Source organism: Pantherophis guttatus, chromosome 4 (assembly GCF_059756535.1).
Source record: "Pantherophis guttatus breed Tessera chromosome 4, ASM5975653v1, whole genome shotgun sequence".
Classification (NCBI taxonomy): Eukaryota; Metazoa; Chordata; class Lepidosauria; order Squamata; family Colubridae; genus Pantherophis; species Pantherophis guttatus.
Genome location: NC_142066.1, coordinates 77797161 through 77823469, shown reverse-complemented (window position 1 = coordinate 77823469; position 26309 = coordinate 77797161). Strand labels below are relative to the sequence as shown.

General features: G+C 41.3%; 2 protein-coding genes across 2 annotated transcripts in view; one reads left to right on the top strand and one right to left on the bottom strand.

Annotated features, from left to right (window-relative positions):
• Positions 1 to 26309, top strand: part of POU6F2 (POU class 6 homeobox 2) — a 658684-nt gene that overhangs the window by 226255 nt on the left and 406120 nt on the right. The gene's annotated exons all lie outside the window — the stretch shown is intronic.
• On the bottom strand, positions 19713 to 21392 carry LOC148114180 (uncharacterized). The gene is made up of 2 exons (XM_087891575.1): positions 21358 to 21392; positions 19713 to 20451 (listed from the first exon to the last, which is right to left on the bottom strand). The coding sequence occupies exons 1-2, from the start codon at positions 21390 to 21392 to the stop codon at positions 19713 to 19715; spliced, it is 774 nt and encodes a 257-aa protein (XP_087747701.1).

Here is a 26309-nt window from a genome sequence, read left to right as displayed (position 1 = left end):
AGTTAATGGAATTTGAATTTAAATATTTGTAACCGAGTACACAATACAAAATTGAACTCCAGCCTAACTAAAATACTGTATATATCATTCCCCAGCTAATCAAAATATCAGAAAGAAAAGAGAAAGACCCAAACACCTCAATTTATACTAGTGAGTATTTTTAATATGTTCTAGATATTTTATTTTAAGCTGCTGGAGCTTTAATAAATATATTGTTGTTGATTATTGTATTTCCTTTACAATTAGCATTTTTAATTTATAACCTCTAAGACTTAGCTTTAAGATTATATGAATATAATCTACTGTAAATATTCAAGCTGAATTCATTTGTACATTCTATCTGATCAATTTAGTCTTTTCTTTAAAAAAAAAAGTAATATGGCCACACATGGACAAATTCTCATAATGTACTACTTGTTGGAAGCCAGCCAGAAAACTATTGTAAATAGCATCAATCCTCATTACAACTTCAAAGCTAAGCCCCGGGTTAGCTATATTTAGCTCCCTTTTAGATAATTGACTCAAAATACCAACTCATATTAAATATTGCATCTGTGATTAGAAAAAACTCAAGTGCCATAGTTAGGATTTTTTTTTCTTTAAGATTCAGATGATAATGGCATGCAACAACCTGATGACTTCAGAAATGCATTAACTTTGAGTTGCATCTATCAGATATACAAATTATTACCTAAAAAAGTGCATATCACATGTGCTTGTGCAATAAAAGCTTGTTCAAGCACCTATCACCAGGTGAGGGGTGATTTCAGAGCTCAAAGACAGCACTAAGTAAAATCAATAACCAAACAATCTAACACAATTGGTCACATATTGATAGAATTAAACACCGTTGTTAACGTGACATGTCATTGATTTGACAAAAGCCAAGTCTGGGGGTAAGAATTGCCTGAAGCTTTTAGTCTCTGCATTTATGCAAGAAATGCTGCTAAAGTTATGACTTCCACCTGAAGTGAACATATATTAAACATAAATAAATAGTAGAAAGAATATATTTTTTCTGGAAAAAAGGCAGAAGTTTATCCTCTGTGTCAGAGTCAGTATGGCTCAGGAACATTTAATTTTATCTAAAGGTCAGAACATTAGAAGAAATCTACATCCTGTGGCTAATTTTTTGTGACCGTAAGTTTTAGTAAAATGATAACATAATATAATGTAAATTATAAATACATTTTCAAGAATAATACAACATAATTTCATCACCAGCACCATATGTTTCATATTATTAATTATTTTATTGCAGTGGAATACATATATATTGAATAACAAATAAGTAAATGAAACAGGAAAAAACAGCAAAATGAATGAGGAAAAATACAATATGATTATTCCAGAATAAAAAGTTATTTTCATTGTCAATTACAATATACAGGGCAATACTTTGATAATCTAATTTAACATTGAAGATATTGGCAGAGAATGTTTTGTTAAAGAAGAAGTGGCTGAAAGGCTGCAACTCCCAGCAACTTCAGCATACCCAATATTGGCTGGGATTTATAATTCAGTTTTGCTGTCTCTGTTTCTTTGTCTGTATCTTAGTTTCTCTAGCTATCAAACTATCATCACACAAACCCATGTACATGCTTACATATATTTTAAAGGAATCTTGTAGTTCTCAATGAGATCTAATATTCCTATCTATAACATGGCATGGATGTGTTTCAAAAACTCCCAAGCTTTGTTAAATTGGCATATGGATTCTCCAGCTCCACCAATTTCAATCTAGAACATCTGATTAACTGATATGTAACTGACACAATAATGATATAACAATCAGAGGCCAGCCTCCATCCCCCTTTCTTATGGCCCCAGAAGTCACTTTGGCTGCAGTGGTCATCCTCCTCCTCTTGTCCTCCTTGTCCTCCTCTTCCTCCTCAGTAGATAATCACAGCCCTGCTCACATGTGGAACATGACCCTCATCCATTTCACATAGAATGTAGAATAATAAGTTGGAAGAAACTTATCGGAGGTCTTCTAGACCAACCTCCTGCTCAAGCAGGAGATCCTATATCATTTCAGACTAATGGTTATCCAATCTCTTCTTAAAAATATCCAGTGATGGAGCACTCACAACTTCTGGAGACAAGTTGTTCCACTGTTTAATTGTTCTCACTGTTGGGAAAATTTTTAGTTCTAGATTGCGTCTCTCCTTGTTTAGTTTCTAGCCATTGTTTCTTCTTTGGGCTTCTGGTGCTCCTCTTCTTTGTGGCAGCCCCTCGTTACGCCCATGTAACACCTCTCCTACGCGAGCTGCACTGGCTCCCAGTGATCTTCCGGGTGCAATTCAAGGTGTTAGTTATCACCTTTAAAGCGCTCCATGGCTTAGGACCTGGGTACCTACGAGGCCGTCTTTTGCCACCAATAGCCTCCCACCGACCAGTTCGTTCTCACAGGGAGGGACTACTCAGGGTACTGTCAGTCAAATTATGTCGACTGGCGACTCCCAGGGGAAGGGCCTTCTCTGTGGGGGCTCCAACCCTTTGGAATGAACTGCCCCCGGAGATACGGAATATCCCTGATCTCCGTGCTTTCCGCCATGCCCTCAAGACCCTGATGTTCGAACAGGCAGGGCTAAACATACGAACATGTGAATGATTTTTTAAATGTTATCTAATTCTGGGTTTTATTTAATTGACCAAACTAAGTAATAATTTTAATTAGCAATTTTATGATGTTTGTGTGTCTATATTTTTCTTGACTGTACACCACCTTGAGTCCTACGGGAGAAAGGCGGTATAGAAATATAATAGATAGCTAGATAGCTAGATAGATAGCTAGATAGATAGATAGATAAATAAATATTGGAATATTGCTATTATGTCCCATCCCTAGTTCTTCTTTTCTCTAGGCTCTCTGTATCTGATTCCAGCAATTGTTCTTTGTAAATTTTAGCCTCCATCCCTAATAATTTTTGTTGCTCTTTCCAGTGACTCAACATCTTTTTTATTTTGTGGTGCCCAGAATTGGATGCAGTATTCCAAGTGTGGTCTTACTAAGGCTTTGTAAAGAGGTAGAACTTTATGTGATCTTGATTCTGCCCCTCTATTCATGCAGCCTAGGATTGCATTGACTTTTTTGGCTGCTGCCACACACTATTGATTCATATTTAAGTGATTGTCCACCAGGATTCCAAGATCTCTCTCAGAGTTATTGGCATTAAGTCAAGCTTCTTTTGTGGCTGCAAAGAGTGGAAGGTTGAGTGACCCGCCCCACACGCTTCATGCTGCCTGAACCAATGTTCGTACAAGCCATCCACAATTTTTTAAATGGTGTTTATTTTGTCCCAACCTATGTGGCCTGGTGCAGCAAAGAAGAGCTGCCTTTTCTTTGCAGACAAGGTCCCTCATTGCAGGAGGTTTTGGATTCCGTGCTTTTGGCTGGGATATTTACAACCTCCTCTTTCCAAATATCCCACTGAAACAAAAGTGACGTATGCCCGTTTTTCACCCAGATGCTCATGGAAACATTGCCAGGGTGTCACATGGTCAACATTCAGGAGAGAGAGAGCACATTGCTGCCAGCCCTCCGAGGTTGGATTGGATCTCTCTCTCTCTCGCTCTCTCACACGCACACGCACACATACAAACACACACACAAACAGAGGTCCCTCACACACCACCACCCCCTCCAAGGCAGCAACATCCCTTCACTAACCTGTTTTCTAGCTCCATTCTCTGCTGTGCATGCAGGGCAAGATGTCTGTGGAACTACAGTAAAAAAAATACCATAGTTCAGACTTTCCAATTTCTCATGGGAAAAAAAAATCTTGCAAAGGTCTCAACTAACCATAGTTAGTTACCATAGTCTACAGACTTCTTGCCCTGCAGGCTCAGTGGAGAACAGAGTGGAGAGCAGGTTAGTGAAGGGATGTGGCTGCCTTGGGGAGGTGGGGTTGTGTGTGACCTCTGTTTGTGTGTGTGTGTGTGTTTGTGTGTGTGTATGAGAGAGAGGAGGGTGGGAGAGAGAGAGAGAGTCCTGCAATCCCAAATAAAGAATGATTAGTAGGAAAAGAGGGGGGGAATTTTCCTCTGCAATCCTATGCAGGGAAGGAGGAGGTTTGCTCCTAAGCTACGGCAGAGCGTTTCACTGGGAGACCTCCACAGGTAATACTGGTATTGAATTGCACATCTTGCTCCAGTGAGAGGAGTGCAGGCAGGGGGCTCGGTGGCCATGGTAGATGGGGTTTGGGTTACAAAGGAGGCGGGGTGATGTCCCACTCCCTCCAGCTGCAGGGCTGCCATGGAGCTCATGCAGGGCAGTGTGACTACTGGCGAAGGGGCCCTGGCAGGCTGGTGGTTCGCTGGCTCAGCTGATCCACAGGCCGCAATGAAGGGGCCGAGCCTCCATGAGGTGACTGGAGAAGGGAAGAGCTGCCTCTTGTGCTGGCCATGCCCACCCCTTCACTAGGGCTTATTTTTCGGGTAGGGCTTTTATTAGGCCACCCCCAAAAATCAGGCTATGGCTTATTTTCAGGTTAGGTCATATTTTTAGAGAAACACAGTAGCTTGCCAAGAAATAGGTTATGGTCTATTTTATCACAGGCTTTACTGAAATCTAAATATACTATTTCCACAGCATTTTGCTGAACTACTAATTTGATTACTTTGTTGAAGAATGGGAAAAAAGATTTGTTTGGCATGATCAGTTTTTGATGAAACCATGTTGGCTTCTGAGTATAACCTTGTTTGCTTCTAGATGTTCACAGATTTGTTGCTTGAGTAGTTTTTCCAAGATCTTTCCAGATACTGATGTCAGGCAGTTGGGTTTGTGATTTCCTGGATCTGTTTTTTCCTTCTTCTGAAGATGGGGATCATAATAGCTCTTTTCCAGTCTTTAGGTAATCCCAAAGGTATGTTTTTTCAAGAGGAAACTGGACTTTCTTGTTTTTCTTTGAAGATGTTTTACTTCTCATCTCATCCAAGAAGCTTCTTCAACTCTGACTGGATGGTGGGGAATGGAAGGATTTATACTCCTTGCAGACAGCTGGTCATTTGCATTCTTTTAGTAAATTTATTTTATTTATTTATTATTAAATTTATATCCCACCCTTCTCCCCGAAGGGACTCAGGGCGGTGAACAGCTGAGAATTAAAATAACATACAATATAAAAGTTAAGATAATTAAAAATAAATTAAATTAAATGGCCTCCCCAATTTAAAACCTCTAGCTATATAATTAAAAAACTAACCCATAAAACCTATTCAGGCCAGGCCGGCTTGCTGAAATAAAAACGTCTTCAGGGCCTTACGGAAAGTGCGGAGATCCAGAATCAGCCATATTCCGGGAGATAGCTCGTTCCAGAGGGCTGGTGCTCCCACAGAGAAGGCTCTCCCCCTGGGGGCCACCAGCCGACATTGCTTGACCGACGGCACCCTGAGGAGGCCCTCTCTGTGAGAGCGTATTCACTGGTGGGAGGTTATCGGTAGCAGAAGGTGGTCTCATAAATACCCTGGCCCTAAGCCATGGAGCGCTTTAAAGGTGAGAACCAACACCTTGAAGCGCACCCGGAAGACCACCGGGAGCCAGTGCAGCTCGCGCAGGAGAGGTGTTATATGGGAGCGCCATGTCGCTCCTGTAATCACCCGTGCGGCCGCATTCTGGACCAGTTGGAGCCCCTGGGTGCTCCTCAAGGGGAGCCCCATGTAGAGAGCGTTGGCGTAGTCCAGGCGAGAAGTGACGAGAGCATGAGTGACTGTGCATAAGGAATCCCGACTCAGAAAGGGGCGCAACTGGCGTATCAGGCGAACCTGATAAAAAGCGTATCAGGCGAACCTGATAATCAGACCAGCTGTCTGTAAAGAGTATAAATTGAAAAAAGCACCTTTGGGATAACCATGACCTGGATGACTGAGTTCCCCAGTGCTCCAAGAACTTTGAAATATATGTTTCAATGGTTCTAAAATTACATCTGCTGGTTGTTTCAGAACTCTGGGATATAGTCCACCACAAACCAGTAATTTCAATCCATCTATATCTGACAGGTGTTCCCTTACCTTATTTTTGCATAATTTAATTTGCATTCCTCACCTGTCATATATGGTTCTGTTTTTGGTAACTTGAGTAATGTTTTTTTTCCAGACAGACATTTTTCCAATGCAAAGAATGAATTAAGAATTCTGTTTTATCTCTACTGTCCGTTACTTCGTTTCCCATTCCATTACAGTTCGGACAGACATATTATATCCTTTACAACTTCTTACCAACTATTCCGACTCTTAGGCTTCTGTCAGCAACACTAGCAACACTAGAGGAGGCAAGGCAAATATTCAATGATACTTCACTAATTAGGCCTGTTGTAGAGATACTAATTAAACTATTATAAAAATTCCAGCAAGTGCTAGATATCACATTCAAGCTCTATTTATAGTGAAATCAGGCTCTAAATTCTTGTATAAATTCTCCTGTCGGTGTGATGTAAGGGACTTATTTATTTATTTATTTATTAGATTTTTATACCGCCCCCTCTCCCGAAGGACTCGGGGCGGTGAACAGCCAAAATTAAAAAACATACAATATAAACAATTAAAATACGTTTAAAACAGAATTAAATCTAAAATGGCTCCCCAATTTAAAACGCCTTGAAATTATTCTCTTTTCGATCCAGCTCTCTTGTAATTGTAATGGAGTAGTCTGATTTCAGTCTGTTTTCTTTTGATTTTGTGAGAACTGATCCCTGTATTGATCTTGTAGTTGCTTTACAAAGATAATTTTAAAATATGGAAATTCTTTTTTTGTTATTTTGGCTTCTAAGGAACTGAAAATATTATATATGGCCTTTCTCAGTTCATTATTTTTTTTAAAAAAGCCTTGTAAAACAGTCTTGAGATGGTTATAGATTGTGATTAGTCTGCTATCTTACTAGCTTCATGCCAGAAGGGATGTTTGATCCCAGTTTAGAACAAGTAATGCTTATGAAGAAGATATGAGTTAGTTAGCATATTGTTGGAAACATAGTGCTTATAAGGCAGCATGAGTTCATATAGTACGGTAATATTAAATGCTAGACTTGTCCTTTTTTTTTTGGATGCAAGTTATATATTAATGTTATTATTTTGAATCAGTTTCCAAATCATAAGAATATATTAGGAGAACAATGAAAAAAGGAAATTGTATGTTTTGGGAGGTTACAAAAATAAAAAGCATATTATGATAAGACTAGAAAATATCCATTCCCTTCTGATGCTACAATAGCCCTCTCCTTCTGCTAAATAAGCTAAATAAGTTTGTTACCATAAGAAATCTGACTGATTCCTTGATGCTCTCTGAGTTTGGTTGTTTGCTTGCAAGTGTTTCATTTCCCAATTAGATAATTTCATCAGTGTGAGCGAATGTGGGGTGCTCCATTATAGACAACAGTTACCCTACAGATGTTAGTGGGGGTATGGTTTTCTCTTTGGTAGTTCCTTGATTAGGATATTGTTTTTCTGCTTGACTGCCTGATATTAATCCCTGATTATCTTGGGTTTTGGCTGTTGGAGAAGATATATTCTGATCTTTTTGTTTCCTTCCTGGGTACATTAATAGACATGTTTTTAAAAAACTGTATTTATGTACCATTCAATACAGACAATAAAAAAGATAAGCATGAGAGAGCACTAAGGTCCTCACTGTTCAATCTTGAACTACATCTATTCTTTTATATTGAAGAATTGCAGTATGATGATTTGTTTAAAAATTTGGTCTTTGTCCCCCCCCCCTCTAATTGTTAGATGAGCCTATTTAAAAGATTAATATCATATAACACAATCATGTATGTAAAACTAATTTTGTGTAAGATTTTTTTGGTGGGGTTCTCTCTCACATATGCACAAACACTCATAAAATAAAAGAATTAAAAAAAGAAATTCAGCTTTTACTCTGCAGGATTAGGATATGTATCTTTTGAGGTGTGTTTTCTGAACTCTGTTTTGATTAAGTGCATTTAAGAGCCGAGATGGCGCAGTGGTTAGAGTGCAGTACTGCAGCTACTTCAGCAGATCAGCAGATCAAATCTCACCTGCTCAAGGTTGACTCAGCCTTCCATCCTTCCGAGGTGGGTAAAATGAGGACCCAGATTGTTAGGGGGCAATATACTAATGCTAATGCAATATGCTAATATGCAATATGCTATATGCTAACTTTGTAAACTGCTTAGAGAGGGCTGTAAAGCACTATGAAGCAGTATAGAAGTCTAAATAATAACAATAATAATAATAATAATAATAATAATAATAATAATAATAATAATCGGTTATAATAAATAATAAAACCGATTATATTTACCAAGAGCAGAGCAGAGGGTGGTCGAGGACTCCTACAAGTAAAGCAGACTGTGGAAGAAGAAAAACGCAGTTTGAATGATTACATCCAGAAAAGTGAAGAACCAATGATTAAGGAAGTAAATAAAGGAGGCCTTTTAAAGACAACTAAAACAAAAGCAGAATATAAGAAAGAAGTAATTGAGCAGCGAGCTGAAAATTGGAAAAGCAATTTGGCCTCTGCATGGCCAATACTTGAAAAGTATTGAAGGCAAAGCTGACCAGAAACTAACTTGGAATTGATTAAGATCAGGAGTCCTGAAAAAAGAAACAGAAAGCTTTATTTTGGCAGCTCAAGAACAATCCCTAGCCACAAACCGCATGAAGGCAAAAATTCAACATGTTACCACCAACAGCAAATGCCGCCTCTGCAATGAGAAAGATGAGACAGTTGACCACCTGATCAGTGGGTGCAACAAAATTTCACAAACTGACTACTTACAACGCCATGACAGTGTTGCTAAGATCATTCACTGGAAATTGTGCCAGAAGTTCGGATTTGAGTACAACAAAAACCACTGGGAACATCAGGTTGAGAAAATTTTAGAAAATGAAAAACTGAAGATCTTGTGGGACTTTAGGATTCAGACCGACAGGCACTTGGTCCACAACACATCTGACATAACAATAGTTGAAAAGAAAAAAGTATGGTTCATTGACATTGCAATACCTGGTGATGCACGGATTGAAGATAAGCAGCAAGAAAAAATCACAAAGTACCGGGACTTGCAAATTGAAGTTGAGCGACTGTGGAAAAAGAAATCGTGTGTTGTCCCGATTGTAATTGGAGCCCTTGGAGCAATACCCAAAGGGCTACCCTGCTATTTAGAAATTCTAAATTTGCAGGACTTGAACATTTTGACTCTACAAAAAACCACCTTACTCGGAACAGCTTACATCCTCCAATGATACCTTAACAGTTCCTAGATCCTTGGTTAGGACTTGAGCTGCTGAGCTATTAACCAGCCTCAAAGGCTGTGAATCTTACTAAAGATTAAATAATAATAACAACAACAACAACAACAACAACAACAACAATAGCTTTTAAAACATTTTTTTAAAAAACTGTGCAATCAAAATTAGAAATATATCCTTAGGTAAGGTGACCAGACGTCCCGCTTTTGGCGGGACAGTCCCGCTTTTTAGCAATTTGTCCCGCGTCCTGCGGCGTTTCAAAAAAGTCCCGATTTTTCATTCTGCCTCCTCAGTCCCGCTGCCTCTTGAGCCCCAGCTGATGGCTAGAAGAAAAAAAAACTGTTTAAACTCTTGCCCGGGGCTTCAAAGGGCCACCCTACAGGCAATCAGTGTAAAGAGTTCCTGAAGCAGTTTTTTTTTCCCCTAGCTAAGCTGCAGAAACGAAACCGAAACCAGGATCTTTGGTGGAACGTGACAAAATGAGGCAGAGAGAGATTTATTTTTATTTTTATTTTTCCTCCCCAAAAAAGGTAGGTGAAAAACTGCAAACAATGGGAAATTTAGGAGGAGAGTTCAAGATTTTAAAACACAAAAGAAAAAAAGCTCTATTTAACTAGGGAATTGTAATAATTGAATTGAGATACTATTAATTGTATATTGTGTTGAAAGCAGAAATGTTTAAGTTGTGGTTCAGAGGAATATATGGGGGAAATTATTTGGTTTATTATTATTGGTAAATATAATTAATTGATTTGTAAGAAATTGGATTGCATGGAAATAATTGGAATATTCATGTTCATATTGATTAATATACAAAAAAGATAGTTTTATAACTAATTGATTTATATTAAAATGTTGAATTTGTATTAAACAACTGTATTACATAATTACATAATTAAACAATGTGAGATGGATATAAAAATAGATGACAATGGAAAGGGGTATAATATAGAATAGAAGGGAAAAATTGAATTTGATTAAGATTAGAGATGAGGATGAAGGGTAATATTGGTTTTTTAAAAAAAATAGATGAGGAATAAATATGGCAAAAAGGAAATATAGAAATTGTAAATTTAATTGAAGTGACTAAACACTGTTTAAATTTGTGAACCGGCCAAATACTCTGTTCAAAGAAAATAAATTGTATGTTTGTATGTGTGTTTCTAATTACTGCTATTTATTCATATTTGTTCTCTTTTATTCTTTAAAGTTTAACCATTCATTCTTTATCTTAATATCTTTATATTTGTTTGGGGTTGGCTTTCTTCCCTTTCATCTTTTTTATTGTACAGCAATCTTTCTCCTCAAACCTACCACCTCTCTCTTTTCTTTCCTTCTTACTTTCTCTTCCCCCCCTCTTCTTCTCCTCCCTACTTCCTCTTCCTTTCTCCTTCTCCTCTCTTCCTCCCCCTCTTACCCTCACTCCTACTCTAATTTCCCTTCCCTTCCTTCATCCCTCTCTATTGCTGTATCCTTTTATGCATATGGACTACTCAGAGGGCTGAAAAAGTTATTTTTGACTGGTCCTCGCACTTTTGACCAGTCATCGAACTTACGACTGTCTTCACATTTTATGTTTTTTGCCCTATCTTATCACCATGGTGAAGAGAAGCAGTTGTGAAATGAGTGACATGGTTGTTAAGGATGCTGCATGGGCATAAATGTGAGGATGGTCATAAGTTTGAGGACCAGTCAAAAGTGCGAGGACCTGTCAGAAATGACTTTTTTCAGCCCTCTGGTTAGTCCTTTTGTGCATATGGACTACTCAGAGGGCTGAAAAAGTTATTTTTGATTGATCCTCGCACTTTTGTCCAGTCCTCAAACTTACGACTGTCCTCACATTATACATTTTTGCCCTATCTTGTCATCATGGTGAAGAGAAGCAGTTGTGAAATGAGTGACATGGTTGTTAAGAATGCTGCACGGGCATAAATGTGAGGATGGTCATAAGTGTGAGGACCAGTCAAAAGTGCGAGGACCTGTCAGAAATGATTTTTTCAGCCCTCTGGTTAGTCCTTTTGTGCATATGGACTACTCAGAGGGCTGAAAAAGTTATTTTTGACTGGTCCTCACACTTTTGACCAGTCCTCGAACTTACGACTGTCCTCACATTTTACGTTTTTGCCCTATCTTGTCACCATGGTGAAGAGAAGCAGTTGTGAAATGAGTGACATGGTTGTTAAGAATACTGCACGGGCATAAATGTGAGGATGGTCGTAAGTGTGAGGACCAGTCAAAAGTGTGAGGACCTGTCAGAAATGACTTTTCAGCCCTCTGAGTAGTCCCTATACACATAGCCATGGCCACCCGGTCACATGACCAGCTAGCCACGCCCACCCAGTCACATGGCCTCCAAGCCACGCCCACACAATAAGTCACGCCCACAATGGTGTCCTTCTTACCAATGTTAAAATCTGTTCACCTTACCCTATACACATAGCCATGGCCACCCGGTCACATGACCAGCTAGCCACGCCCACAAAATAAGCCACGCCCACAATGTCCCTCTTTACCAATGTTAAAATCTGGTCACCTTATCTTTAGGCTCATCATTGTGAGCAGCAACTGCCATGAAATACTGTAATTTGTAAACTGAGAAAAATTTTGTATATTATTCCATGTCAATATAATTTGCATCAGCATCCCACAGATTTTTGTCTGTCTACATGCCCAATTTGCTCACTAGCATAAGAGAAACCAATGTAAAGCATGGCACATTTTAAAGTAAGATACAGTACAGTGCAAAATATTGTGCTGCTGAATTTAATTTGGCTGTAGCTGACAGATATGGGTTAGGATTAGTGTTAGAAGAAAAATATAGTTTGCATGTTTCCATAGAACACTTTAAAATATCATTGATACATTAATACTGTGCCTAATTTCCATTTATTAGAAAAGGCAGATTTATTATGTTGGCAGTTGTTGAAGGAAGAATAACATTACCTAACTATTTATTTAGCGTATGGTTGGTCACACACAGTATTAAAACACTTCATTTTTACAGGTTAAAAACAATTAAAACAATAAAAAAACAGTAAGAAAACCTAAAAAGAAAACAGAAATAACATTTCAAAGTTTAATGTCGAGTTTGGAGATCCAGTCAGTAGCTGCCGTTGTTATGCAGAGGAAGTCCCTAGAATCTCCTGGATACCTTCTGTTAGGGCATTCCCTCACTATATGCTGGATAGTCTGTCGAGGGGCCCCGCAATCACATTGTGCTGAAGATGTCTTTCCTCATTTATACAGGGAGTCAGCACACACCCCATGAGTTGTTCTAATTCTATTATATGTCACCCATATGTGTCGGGGTAGGCTAAATCCTGGAGGTATACTACTAGGACTGATATGCTCGGAGACATCTTGGGGGGAACAGCTATTCCACGCCTCCATCCACTTTTGTGTGGTGTTCTGATGATCGGCCATCAATTTACGCTCTGTCAAGATTGGTGGATTTCTTGACTTTAATCGGCATCTTAAGAGATCAGGAATGTATCCATGTATGGGTAGAGAGGAATTTAATAGGATCTTACTATACTCCTGAATGAGAGCTTCTTGTCGTCGTAAGTGCGGGGGGAGTATGTGACTAAGAACTGGTAACCAGTAACTAGGTGTAGGTTTTATGCACCCAGTAATTAGCCTCATCGTATGGTTAAGTTGAACATCAATAAGTCCTGTATATGAGCTGTTTATCCATACAGGTGCACAGTATTCCGCTGCAGAGTAGCAAAGCTACTGATACATATACATGCATGATTACCTAACTGATACATATACATGCATGTTCTAACTCTTTTAGAACTTTATGAAATAATGTGCTAGAAATCAGCATTTAGGTATCAGAGGAATAGGTGTAATATTTGGCTAAATCCAATTTTTTTTAATGTCCAAATGTTTAATATCCAAATCCCTTTTTCTCTCTAAAAAAAAAAAGTTCTAACACTGTAATTAGTTTAAATAATTTTAAATGTTCAGCATTAGATTTTTATGTTAAAAGAGTTTAACTTTTGAAAGAACCCTATCACATTGTTAAGCATTAACCATTAAAAATAACAGCATAATTTTAATATTATTGGGTATTAGAACTATGACACACTTTTAGATCTTTCAAACTGGTAAAAATTAACTTTACGTGCGATGTTATATTTATCATTTTTATTGCCATATATTATGGTAATTTTCTTCTGTGTAGGAGGTGAAAGAAATCTTTGTTGAAAATAATTCCTCAGCCTGAATGTGTGAGGTATTCCTCCTTCCATACTTTCATTTCTGTGTTAGGTGTTACAAATGCTAGCTTTCCTTTGATGCATTAAATTAAAACTATTTTTAAAGTAACATTTTTGTTATGGTCTGTCTCCTTGCTGCTGCTGAACACTAACATGCATGATAAATATCAAATAAAAACTTAGGTAGAAAATTGCAGACGTGGTTCAGTATAGAATATATCTACTGTTCTGCTGAATGGACTGGCAGATACATTTTAACATCCCAGTGATCAGGATTGGATTTTAATGGAACTACATCAATGCAGCCCTGAAGCAGAAAAAAAGGAGTAAAACTGAAAATTTATATTTTAGCCATTATTGGCCTTCTTTCCATGTTGATATACAGACTTCATTGTAATAGCCCAATGAAGTCTGATATATACATATTACCTTAGTGGCAGGAAAACCATGGTCATCTCTTTAAATTGTACATTGCTGTGGTTATGTCTGTTGGACATAATAATAATAATAATAATAATAATAATAATAATAATAATAATAATAATAATAATAATAATAATAATAATAATAATAATAATAATAATTTTATTTCTATACCGCCCTTCTCCCGAAGGACTCAGGGCGGTGTACAGCCTATTTAAAAACACAAAAAACACGACAACAATTTAAAATTTAAAATCATTAAATAATGATTAACATAGGATTAACATAGGATAATTTTACCTCAGTCATTGACCAGAAATCTCGTAGAATAATATGAACTTAAAATAGAATAACAGAATAACAAAGTTGGAACGGGTCTTGGAGGTCTTCAAGTCCAACCCTCTTCTCAGACCTGAAACCCTATACCAGTGCTGGCAAACCTATGGCACTCATGCCAGAGGTGGCACTCAGAGCCCTCTCTGTGGGCATGCGCACCATTTTCCCAGCCCAGCTCCTTTGCGTTTCTCCGTCGCATTTCTCACTGTTGTTTGCAGGGAAACAAAAGTTTGTGGGACTAAAAAAAAAATCACTCAATCAATTCCAACTTCTCGCAAAAGAAAAACATCTTGTGAAGTTGGAATTGATTGAACTTTTTTTTTAGTCCCACAACTTTTGTTTCCCTGCACACGATGGAGAGAAACGTGACAGAGAAACTCAATGGAGCTGGAAATCAGGTAAGCAAAGAAATGATTGGGCAAAGCAAGGGCATCTGGGTGGTGGTGGTGGGTGGGGCAAGCTCTGCGGCTGCAATGGTGAAATGGGCAACGGAGCAGCTAATATGAGGTAAGGAGGAGGCTGCTTTCCCTCTTTTCTCCCTGCTCCTCCTCCTCCCCCCTCATGCTGGCCACTTCATTTCCTGTTCTACATTGCAGCGCAGCGCCCAGGATCCACTTTGATAGTGGGGTGGTAATTTGCCTGGCTAGTCCCACAGTCTCCCCTACATTGGACTCAGCTTTGATTGGGTTGGTCAGTCAGTCAGTGGCTCCATCAATGGCAAGGAAAACAGCCCCGTCCTGCCATGCCTCCTCCTACCACCAAGTGCACCCAGCCATACATGGCCTTTCCTCTGCCTTTCTTTCCCTCATGGATCGCAGGGGACAAGAAAACAATGAAGCCACCCGCTATAGCCAAGGCTACCCCTGCTAAACAAGCAGCAGCCATGGTGGTGGTGGCGGCGGAGCATAGGGCGGAGAAGCGAAGAGTATAAATTGGTAACTACCCATGTTGTACTTTTCAGCCCTAGATAATTATAGTATTTGCAGAATCCTTGAGAGAAAGGTTTTGCGGGAGTGGATGGTGGAATAAACACATTTCTTTATTGGAACCACTCCTCAGACAAAGAAGCAGAACAAAAAAAGCTATCTGGTCTCCATACAGTGGATTCAAAGCATCTCTAACCTTGTCTTTTCCTGCAAGATACAGACCATGTACCAATAGCTTTGCTCTCTCCCCTTTCTTGTTTTGAATTTCCTGTCCAAAGGTAATTGCATTTTTTGGCTTGTAACCAAAGGCATCTAGGCTCAGACTGTCCCTTCTTCTGACCTAGACAGGACATTTTATGGTGGTACAGTTTTCTTCCAGATAAATAATTGATGGGTATTTGATTATGAGGAAGGTGATGTCTTTTTCAATAATAGAAAAAAGTAAAAAATATACAGAGAATATTGAGATAAGAACATGAAGAGAAAAACTAAGAAATTACATTACAAAAGTTTTTCTTTTTTATTGGTGCTAAACATAATATTTCAAAAGCAGAAAAAAAATGAAGGGCATAAAAGTGCATTTATCACATTTTTCTTAGAACAATCTGCCTTGTTTATCATTATTTTAGGTAGTAAAACATCAGTATTCAGGTTAAATTGCCATGTTGGCACTTTGCGATAAATAAGTGGGTTTTGGGTTGCAGTTTGGGCACTTGGTCTCTAAAAGGTTTGCCATCACTTCCCTATACCATTTCAATCAAATGGTTATCCAATCTGTTCTTTAAAATCTCCAGTGTTGGAGCATTCACAACTTCTGGAGGCTAATTGTTGCACTGATTAATTGTTCTGTCAATAAATTTCTCCTTAGATTTAGATTAGTTCTTTCCTTTATTAGTTTCCCTCCATTGCTTCTTGTCTTGCCTTCAGGTACTTTGGAGAATAGATTGACCCCCTTCTTTCTTGTGGCAGTCCCTCGAATATTGGAACTCTGTTATCATGTCACCCCTAAATCCTTCTTTTCATTTAAACTAGATGTTAAATTGGGCAAGTGAGGAGACAGGAGACAGGTCTGTGTAAACAACAGGTCTTTATTTCACAGTGACAAATCCAGCAAAAGTGCAACAAGACAGCTCCCTTTATATAGTGTCTTGGCCAGGGGCTAGCCAATCAACATCGTGTGTTTTCCCTCCTAAAATTCCCTCCAAAATTGGATACATTACACCCTTCCATCCCCAGAAGACACTTAGGTAACTATTTACATATATAATCACGGAGGTGACTAGGGCGTTCCCTGATCCTAGTTGACGTGCACAGTTCAGTCTGAGGCAGGGAGTTGGGCTAGTCGGAGGGACTCTTTGTTTCTCCCAGCCCAGCCAATGGAACTTCCTGGATTATTTTCAGGGCGTTGTTTTCTTTGGTTGGGACTGGCTTCTCGAGAAGTCTTCAGATAAGTCCTCCAGCCACTTCGGGGTTGAGTTAGCTGTCGAGGGAAGGTTTTGTGAGTCAGGGACTGCTATTGTGGATTGGTATTCTGGCTCGTCTGTTATTCATTTTCTAAGTTGGCCTATGTGTCTGTGCCAGATTTTTCCGTCTCCCATATCTACGGTATATGATTTGGGACCAGTGACTTCAGAGATTTTCCCAGCTAACCATAGGGGCCCATTTGCATAGTTTCTTTTGAACACCGGCAACCCTATTAAGAACTTCCTCGTTTTCCTATCGATCTCCCTGTACCCATCAGGAGACTATTTGGGGTGTAAGCGATCCAAAATACAGCGAAGTTTTCAGTCCATTAACAGACCGGCTGGACTTCACCCTGTGGCCATGCATGGGGTGATATGTTGGGCAGCTAGGAATGTATCAATTCTGGCCTGTCAATCCCCCGGGCCTAGTCTTGATAATGCCTCTTTGGCAGTTCTTACAAATCTCTCAGCTTGTCCATTACCAGCTGAATGAAAAAGTGTGGTGAGTGCATGTCTGACCCCTATTTCTGCTAAGTATCCTTCGAACTGTGTGGCCGTGAACTGAGGCCCATTGTCAGACACCAGTGTGTCCGGTAGCCCATGCATGGCAAAGACTTTCCTCAGTGTCTTGATTACAGCTTCTGCAGTGATTGAACGCATTAATACAATTTCTAGCCATTTTGAATAGGCATTGACAATTATCAGAAAGGTTTGCCCATGAAATGGGCCTGCGAAGTCAATATGAATTCGTGACCAGGGGCCCTGGGGTCGTTCCCATTCCCTGACAGGGGCTGTGGGGGGAGCAGGCTTTGACTCCTTGCAGGGGTGACACTTGCCTACCCACTTAATGATATCATCATCCATTTTAGGCCACCACACATAGCTCCTTGCCAACCCCTTCATCTTCATGATCCCTGGGTGCCCCACATGCAAGACATTCAATACTTTTTTCCGTAAGCATAGAGGTACAACGATTCGATCACAATAGGCAACACCCTTCCATAGTCAATTCAGTTTGTTAGGTTACAAAAGGTTTAAATTCCCCGCTTACAGATTCACCTGGCCACCCCCTGTTCACCCAACCAATCACAGTTCTCAACACTTTGTCTTTAGCAGAGGCTCTCGCCACTTCAGTGGAAGTGAGAGGCCCTGAGTCCAACACATCGATGAGCAAGACAGGAACTCCTGGGGTTGGATCTTCTAAAAGTTCTGGTAGCGAGCATCTGCTGAGGGCATCGGTATGCCCGAGGTTCCGGCCGGGGTGGTGGGCAAGGCGGTAGGAGTAGGTAGCCAGGAAAATAGCCCATCTAGTCATGCGAGGGTACAAGGCTGTAGGGGTGGCCCGATCCACTGCCAAGAGACTCAGGAGAGGTCAATGGTCCATAACTAGTTTGAATGTCCACCAAAACAAGTATTCGTGAAACTTTTTTACTCCCGATATGGCTGCCAGGGCCTCCCTGTCCAGTTGGCTGTAGTTCCGCTCAGTGCTGGACAGGGTGTGGGAAAAGTAAGCAATGGGCGCCTCTAGCCCATTCAGTAGTCTGTGGCTCAAGACGGCCCTGACACCAAAGGGGGACGCGTCACAGACTAACACAAGGGGAAGTGTTCCGTTGTACTGAATTAGAAGGCTATCAGCAGACAGAAGTTTTTTCACAGCAGCAAATGCTTCAGCCTCAGCCTTGCCCCAGACTCACAGGGATTTCTTGACAAGCAATTGGTGGAGGGGCTCAGCTACCATCGCTTTGTCTCTCAGGAAAATTGAGTAAAAGTTCAAAAGTCCTAGAAATGCTTGTAGTTTTGCCTTGTTTTTAAGGGTTGGCACATTCTTAATATCTTGCTTTCGGTGGGGTGTATGCCAGTTCCATTTACTTTGTACCCCAATAATTCAACAGCAGGCACTGCTATCTTACATTTGTTTTGCTTTACTCGCAGTCCTGTATTTCTAAACCTTTCTAGCACCCCACGTAACTGGTCCCCGAGTTGTTGTTCGTCTGTTGCAATAACAAAGACATCATCAAAATAGGGGACTACCCCTGGTAGTCCTTGCAGCAGATGCTCCATCACGCTCTGAAATAGTCCGGGGGCTACGCTGACTCCGAACTGCAATCTTGTACACTTGAAGGCACCTCTATGAGTTACAATAGTCTGTGCCTCAGCGGAAGCACCATCTACCAGCAGTTGCTGGTACGCAAGATCGAGTTTAGTAAAAATCTTTCCTGGGCCTAGGGAATGGAGCAATGGGGCCCGGAGAGGCACTTTGTTGGAGAGCCTTATTGATTGTGCATTTATAATCAGCACAGATGCGCACTGATTCATCAGATTTAATTGGGGTGACTATTGGGGTCTCCCATTTCGCATGGTCTACAGGAATTAAAACCCCCTGTTTTATGAGCTTGTCTAGCTCTTGATCAATTTTTGGTTTCAGCGCAAAGGGCACTCTCCTAACCTTAAGCCTGATGGGGGCTACATTTGGGTCCAGGTTAAAGGAGATAGGGGTCCCCACATACTTGCCCAGATGATCGGAGAACACGTCCTGGAATTCTTGTAGCAGGCCGTCCTGTAGGTTGCTTTGGGTAGCATTGATTCCGGTGACCCCCATTCCCAAAGCCTTAAACCAATCTAGGCCGAGGAGGCTTGGGAGGCTTCTGCTGACTACTGTGAGAGGCAGTCTTTTATCATACTGGCCGAACTTGACCTGGAATATGCCATAGCCTTCTACAGGGATGCGATTTCCCTGATAGTCTTGTAGTTTCAGGCACTGGTGCTTCAATTGGTGTTGTTTAAAGTTGGGAAGGGCTGTGTAGAGTTCGGCCCATGACATGATCATTATGGACGAGCCTGTGTCACTCTCCATCTTGCATGGAATGCCCTCGATCTTGATGGTGATGTGCAGCTTCTTTTCTGGTGAGGTGATTCTTGGCTAATGCGTGTTTGAAAAGCCTCCAGAGTTTTGAAATACGCGCCTTTCTTGGGCTGGCTGCTCTGGTCTCTTCTGAAGGCTGCTGGTGGTTGGCAGGGTTAATGACAGCTCTTTTTTGGCTGGATGGTTGGGTTGCCCTGCACACCCATGCCAAATGTCCTTTGTGGCCGCAGTGCCGGCAAATAGTTTCTCAGAAATGAAATGTTTGTTGCTGGTGGGGTCCCCCACAACTAGCGCAAGTGTCTTTTTGGTCACCCTCATCGCGCTTCTGTTTCTCGGTTTTGAAGACGTCTTTGTCTATCTCATCTTCACTGTCAGTCTGGGCCGCCTCTCGGTGCACCGGGAACAATTTTGTGGTTGCCTTGGGCTGTGCTGGCCGCTGCAGGGTCTCGGCGGCTTTATTGGACGACTCGTGAACTTTAGCCTCGTCTAATGCAATGTGCAGGGTCAGATTGGTTTTGGCTAGCAGTTGTCTCTGTAGGCGAATATCTCTAATGCCGCAGATGAGTTGCTCTAGGAGCGCATCATCGAGGTCTCGGTATTCGCAGTGCATTGTGGCATTCCACAGGGCAGCCATGTAAGCACTGATTGGCTCTCCCTCTCGTTGTAGTCTCTGCCGGAACTCATACCGTTGCACAAATTTAAATGGTACTGGGGCATAATGTGACTTCAGCGTGGTCTGTAAGACCTGCCATGGTACCGATTGAACCGGGGTCGTTTCAGAAAGCAACTCTGCCATATCGAAGACTTCTGGCCCACAATGGCTCAGGAAGAGGGCTCTCTTCCGATTATCGGAAAGCCCTTGTAGGTCAAGGAAACACTCGAATCTGGTCATGTATGATTCCCACTTCTCCTTCGCTGGATCGAAGGGGGTGGCAGAGCAAAGGCAGACATTGTGGTTGTCGTGCTCGATGCGGCAGACTTTCCACCTGGCTGGATTTTGGGTTGTCAGTTCTTTCTGGTGCTACCTGTCTACCTTGATCCCATCCTCATCACCAGTGTTAAGTTGGGCGAGTGAGGAGCCAGGAGCCAGGTCTATGTAAACAACAGCTCTTTATTTCACAGTGACAAATCCAGCAAAAGTGCAACAAGACAGCTGCCTTTATATAGTGTCTTGGCCAGGGGGCTAGCCAATCAACATCATATGTTTTCCCTCCTAAAATTCCCTCCAAAATTGGATACATTACACTAGACATACCCAATTCCTGCAATCGTTTGTCGTATGTTTTAGCCTCCAGTCCCCTAATAATCTTTGTTGTTCTTCTCTGTACTCTTTCTAGAATCTCAACATCTCTTTTATATCATGATGACCAAAACTAGATACAGTATTCCAAGTGCAGTTTTATCAAGGCATTATAAAGTGGTAATAACACTTCACATGATCTTGATTCTATCTCTGTGTTAGTGCAGCCCACAACTGCGTTGGCTTTTTTGACAGGAGCAGCACACTGCTGACTCATATTTAAGTGATTGTCCACTAGGAGTCCAAGATCCCCAGGTATCATCCATTCTATACCTTTACAGTTGAATTTTCTTGCCTAAATGTAGAACCTTACTTTTCTCACCATAGAATTTGTTAGATGGGGCCCAGTGTTCAAATCTGTCTTGATCCTTTTGTATTTTGAGCCTTTCTTCTGGAGTGTTGGCTATTCCTGACAGCTTAGTATCATCTGCAAATTTTATGAGGTTCCCTTCAATTCCCTGGTCTAGATCATTTATGAAAATTTTGAATAGTAGTGTGCTTAAAACAGAACCTTGGGGTACCCCACTGCTTACTTCCCTCCATGTGGATGTATTTCTGTTGAGTAGAATTTATCATCCAGTTACAAACCCACCTAGTGGTGGTGCTCTCTATCCCACATTTTACCATCTAGCCAAGAAGCAGGTTATGGTGTACTTTATCAAAATCAAAACTTGTGGTCTATTGTGACAACAGACAACTGTTCAGGCACCATTGATAATATTCACTAAACTTCTTATAGATTCTGCCAGTTGTCTGCCCCTTTCAATACTTTGTTTACATCAGTGGGCTCAGAATACAGATAAGAATCTGATGAATAACCCTATTCTTTGATTCTTAAATCAGCAGCCTGAAATATAACATAGAAATAACATTTAGTTAACATAGAAGACAGGTGCATAGATTAAGCAGCCATCAGTTTTGAGGTAGCAGTCATTACATTGGGTATTGTATAAAGCAGGGTCTTCAACCTTTTGGACCTCAGGGACCACCAAACTCATAATTTTAAATCTCGTGGACCACTGGCGGGGGGAGGTTCAGCCGCCTTTCGGGCCTACTGGTCTGCTTCTGCGAGGCCTTCAGGTGGGAGGCCCGAGAGAAACTACCTGGTCCTGGCACACAGCCTGGAAACCTCTTTTGTGTTCCTTCTCTCAAGAAGCTTGGTCAATCTGAGTGAAGGAAAACGAAGACAGGCAGACTGACGGTGGCTTGCTGACATTGGTGGGAAAGTCAATCCCATATTCCAGAGCTGTGGTAGTCACAGGACTGGCCCTTTGGTCATCCCAGAGCAGCTCCTCCACCCGGGTGCACCGGCCTGCAGAGGAACTGCCTGCTCCCTGGCAGGCCAATGCACCCGGGTGGAGGAGCTGCTCCAGGATGACCAAAGGGCCAGTCCTGTGACTACCACAGCTCTGGAATATGGGACCAGGCCATCGTGGGGCTGGAAATCTCTGCCATAGGGGGTGGCATGTGCAATGTGTAATTTTGTATGTGGTGCAACATGCGAAAAGGAGCACAGCCCTTGCTGGCCTGAATGAAATAATTGTGCTGTTACAGAGGGGGGGGTGGCCCAAGTGGGCTGAAGTAGTGGTGGCGATGGCTGGAAGGTGCAGGAGTGAAGTGCAGGAGTGAAGTGCTACTTGCATTTGCATGACATCAGCATTCCGCCTTCACAATGGTATATTTGTGCCAGCTGGTGGCACCAAGGCAGCCCTTGTCTCCTGCCGTTTGGGGCTCAGAATGGTAAACCGCATCCAGGAAGCACTACAGCTTTTTTCCATTTTATCATTTCTTTCCTACATTACAGTACACTGTTCATAACTGTCCTATTTTAAATTTAATCAGCATCAACTTAGAATCTTAACCGGTGCACCATTATTATTTTTTGTACAACATAATCAAGGCAATGCAGCAAAGAAAGCAAAGCTAACAAATCTCAGTTCCCCTGCTTCATGCTAAATTTCTTTTAAGAATTTCTGCTCATTCCCATTTTAAATACATAGGCATATTCATGCCTGGGATTTATCCACCAATCTAATACAAAGAGTAGTCTTTAAAGCCCGGTGATGTCCGGAAAGGGATGGCCAATGTAAATAATAATTTTTAAAAATCACAATCAAAGGGGATTTGGGCAGCTAACACTGGAAAAGCCAGCTTTGGAAAGTACCAGCTGAATACAAAAAGAGGAAGGGTCTTTTTTTTTTTCAATAAAGAGCAACAGGGAAAGAAGGGGAAAGAGCCAGTTGGCTTTGTACAGAAAAGTCAGGCAAAGATACCTCAAAGATATCTCCAGGAGGAGGGGGAGGGGGAGGGTTCCTCCTCCTCCTCCTGGAACCGCTGCTGCTTTTCTTCTTTTTCTTCCCGGCCGTAGCCAACCTCTGAAGATCCAGGATTTCCACCTAATCCAAAAGGCTGGGGGCAGAAGGATGGAAGGGGTGATGAGGGCTTTGTGAGGGCCCCCTGATGGGGGATTGCTTGAAGTAGACCAAGGGCTCGGCTTGGCATACGAGAGCCGGCACTGGGCTCGACCTGCCGGCTGGAGGGGAGCTGCTGTGTGGGACTGATGAGGGGGCATTTGAGGCTCAGAGCAGTCCAGGAAGCACTAAGCAGAGGGAAGCAGCCAGAGTCAACCCTGGCTTTGCTGTCCATTGCAGACGCTAGATCAGCGGTTCTCAACCTGGGGGTCGCGACCCCTTTGGGGGGTCGAACGGCCATTTCACAGGGGTCGTCAGAGCCCTCTCTTGCCCCCCCATGCCTTCACTCACCCTCACTCTCTGCTCTGTTGGATTGCCAGCCGTTCGCTTACCCCGCCCACTCCCAATCTATTGCTGCCTCCGGAGTCCCTCTGATGGCTAAAGGGAAAAAAACTGATTAAATTCTTGCCGCAGGGCTTCAAAGGGCTGTCCTACAGCTGATCAGTGTTAAAAGAAAACAAATGAGTAGATCGGTGCCTGCAAATATAAATGGGTAGACCCAGTGGTGGGATTCTACTTTGGTAGAACCGGTTGTTAAATAGTTAAGCCAGTGGTTGCCAAAGTGGGCAGTACCACCTCCTGGGGGGCGGTGGGATGCCTTAGGGGGGCGGTAAGTGGCAAGGGGGGTGGCAGAGGGACGCTAGAGGCAAAGGGGGGCGACAGGGGGGCTAAGTGGCAAGGACGGTGCCCCCCCCCTTTGACCTGTGCCTCGCAGCACTTACCTTCTTGCAAGCAAACAGCAAGAAAAAAACAGCCTCTTTCAGCTTCAGCATAGGTTAATTAGCATGATTAGATCGGCCTCCGACTCCCAGCTGATTCACTCTCAGCTGTTTTGCAGGCTCGTTTGCAAGCTCTTGTTTTGCAAGCTCTTTGCTTGCTGCAAAGAGTGCTGGAGCAGATTTTTTTTTTCCCTAGCTAAAAGGAAACTGAAAGTAAAGCAGGCTGTGCTGCAACATGACAAAATGAGGCAGGGAGAGAGATTTCTTTTTCTTTTTCTTTCTCCTCACCAAAAAAGGTATGTGCAAACAATGGGAAATTTAGGGCAAAAGAGGAGAGTTCAAGATTTTAAAACACAAAAGAAAAAAAGCTCTATTTAACTAGGGAATTGTAATAATTGAGATACTATTAATTGTATATTGTGTTGAAAGCAGAAATGGTTAAGTTGTGGTTTGGAGGAATATATGGGGGAAATTATTTGGTTTATTATTATTGGTAAATATAATTAATTGGATTGCATGGAAATAATTGGAATATTCAGTTCATATTGATTAATATACAAAAAAGATAGTTATGTAACTAATTGATCTATATTAAAATGTTGAATTTGTATTAAACAACTGTATTACATAATTACATAATTAAACAATGTGAGGATGGATATAAAAATAGATGACAATGGGAAGGGGTATAACATAGAATAGAAGGGAAAAATTGAATTTGATTAAGATTAGAGATGACGATGAAGGGTAATATTGGTTTTTTAAAAAAATAGATGAGGAATAAATATGGCAAAAAGGAAATATAGAAATTGTAAATTTAATTGAAATGACTAAACACTGTTTAAAGAAAATACATTGTATGTTTGTATGTGTGTTTCTAACTATTGTTATTTATTCATATTTGTTCTCTTTTATTCTTTAAAGTTTAACAATTCATTCTTTATCTTAATATCTTTATATTTGTTTGGGGTTGGCTTTCTTCCCATTCATCTTTTTTATTGTACAGCAATCTTTCTCCTCAAACCTACCACCTCTCTCTTTTCTTTCCTTCTTACTTTCTCTTCCTCCCCCTCTTCTTCTCCTCCCTACTTCCTCTTCCTTTCTCCTTCTCCTCCTCTTTTCCTCCCTCTCTTACCCTCACTCCTACTCTAATTTCCCTTCTCTTCCTTCATCCTATTGCTATATCCCTTTATGCATATGGACTACTCAGAGGGCTGAAAAAGTTATTTTTGACAGGGCCTCGCACTTTTGACCAGTCCTCGAACTTACGACTGTACTCACATTTTACGTTTTTGTCCTATCTTGTCACCATGGAAAAGAGAAGCAGTTGTGAAATGAGTGACATGGTTGTTAAGAATGCTACAATGGGCATAAATGATGACCAGTCATAGGTGCGAAGACCGGTCAAAAGTGCGAGGACCAGTCAGAAATGACTTTTTTCAGCCCTCTGGGTAGTCCCTATACACATAGCCATGGCCACCTGGTCACATGACCAGCTAGCCACGCCCACCCAGTCACATGACCTCCAAGCCATGCCCACAAAACAAGCCACACATGATCAGCTAGCCACGCCCACAGAACCGGTAGTAAAAAAATTTAGAACCCACCCCTGGTTGGGGGTCACCACAACATGAGGAACTGTATTAAAGGGTCGCGGCATTAGGAAGGTTGAGAACCACTGCGCTAGATCATCCCCTTTCAAACTCTCATCTCTCGAGGAGCCCGGCTGAAGTTTCCCGTGCCTTTTCAGCGAGTGCTCCTTGAGAGACAAGAGTTTGCAGGGGCTGATCTAGCATCTGCAATGGACAGCAAAGCCAGGGTTGACTCAGGCTGCTTCTCTCTGCTAACAGGTCGCCAAGCTAACTGCCTGAAGGATCCCATCCTGTCTCTGGGAGTCAAAGCGCTGAAGCACGAGCAGTACAGGAAACCTTGGCTGGGCTCCCTGAGAGAAATGCAACAATTTCTCTGCGGACCACCAAAATTTTCTCATGGACCACCAGTGGTCCGTGGACCACCAGTTGGTGACCGCTGGTATAAAGAACTAAAATTCTGAAACAATCAGCAATTTCATTTTGTTATACTATTATGTGGTAAGGCAAAAAGAGAAATTGCCATTGTTCATATTTTTTATCACCAATAGAGGGTTTTAAATTGTAAAAAGGCAGTTTAGAAATCAATTTATAAATCAAATAAGAAGTAAATATTATTTCTTAGTTTGGTTTTTGATTAAGTAAGAAAGTCTTAAATATGTTTAGCAGATCAGACTGCTAGGAATACAGAAAAGGTGATGAACAAATATTTACACTTTGATTTTGTTAAATTTGCGTAGAGCATGGAGATTGGAAACAAACAGA

Excerpts from the sequence above, each read along its gene's own strand:
- LOC148114180 (XM_087891575.1), bottom strand. The coding sequence starts at position 21,392 with ATGGTAAAATGTGGGATAGAGAGCACCACCACTAG. Across the intron at positions 20,452-21,357 it reads ATAGAGAGCACCACCACTAG|GTGGAAAGTCTGCCGCATCG; the intron begins GTGGGTTTGTAA and ends AAATCCAGCCAG.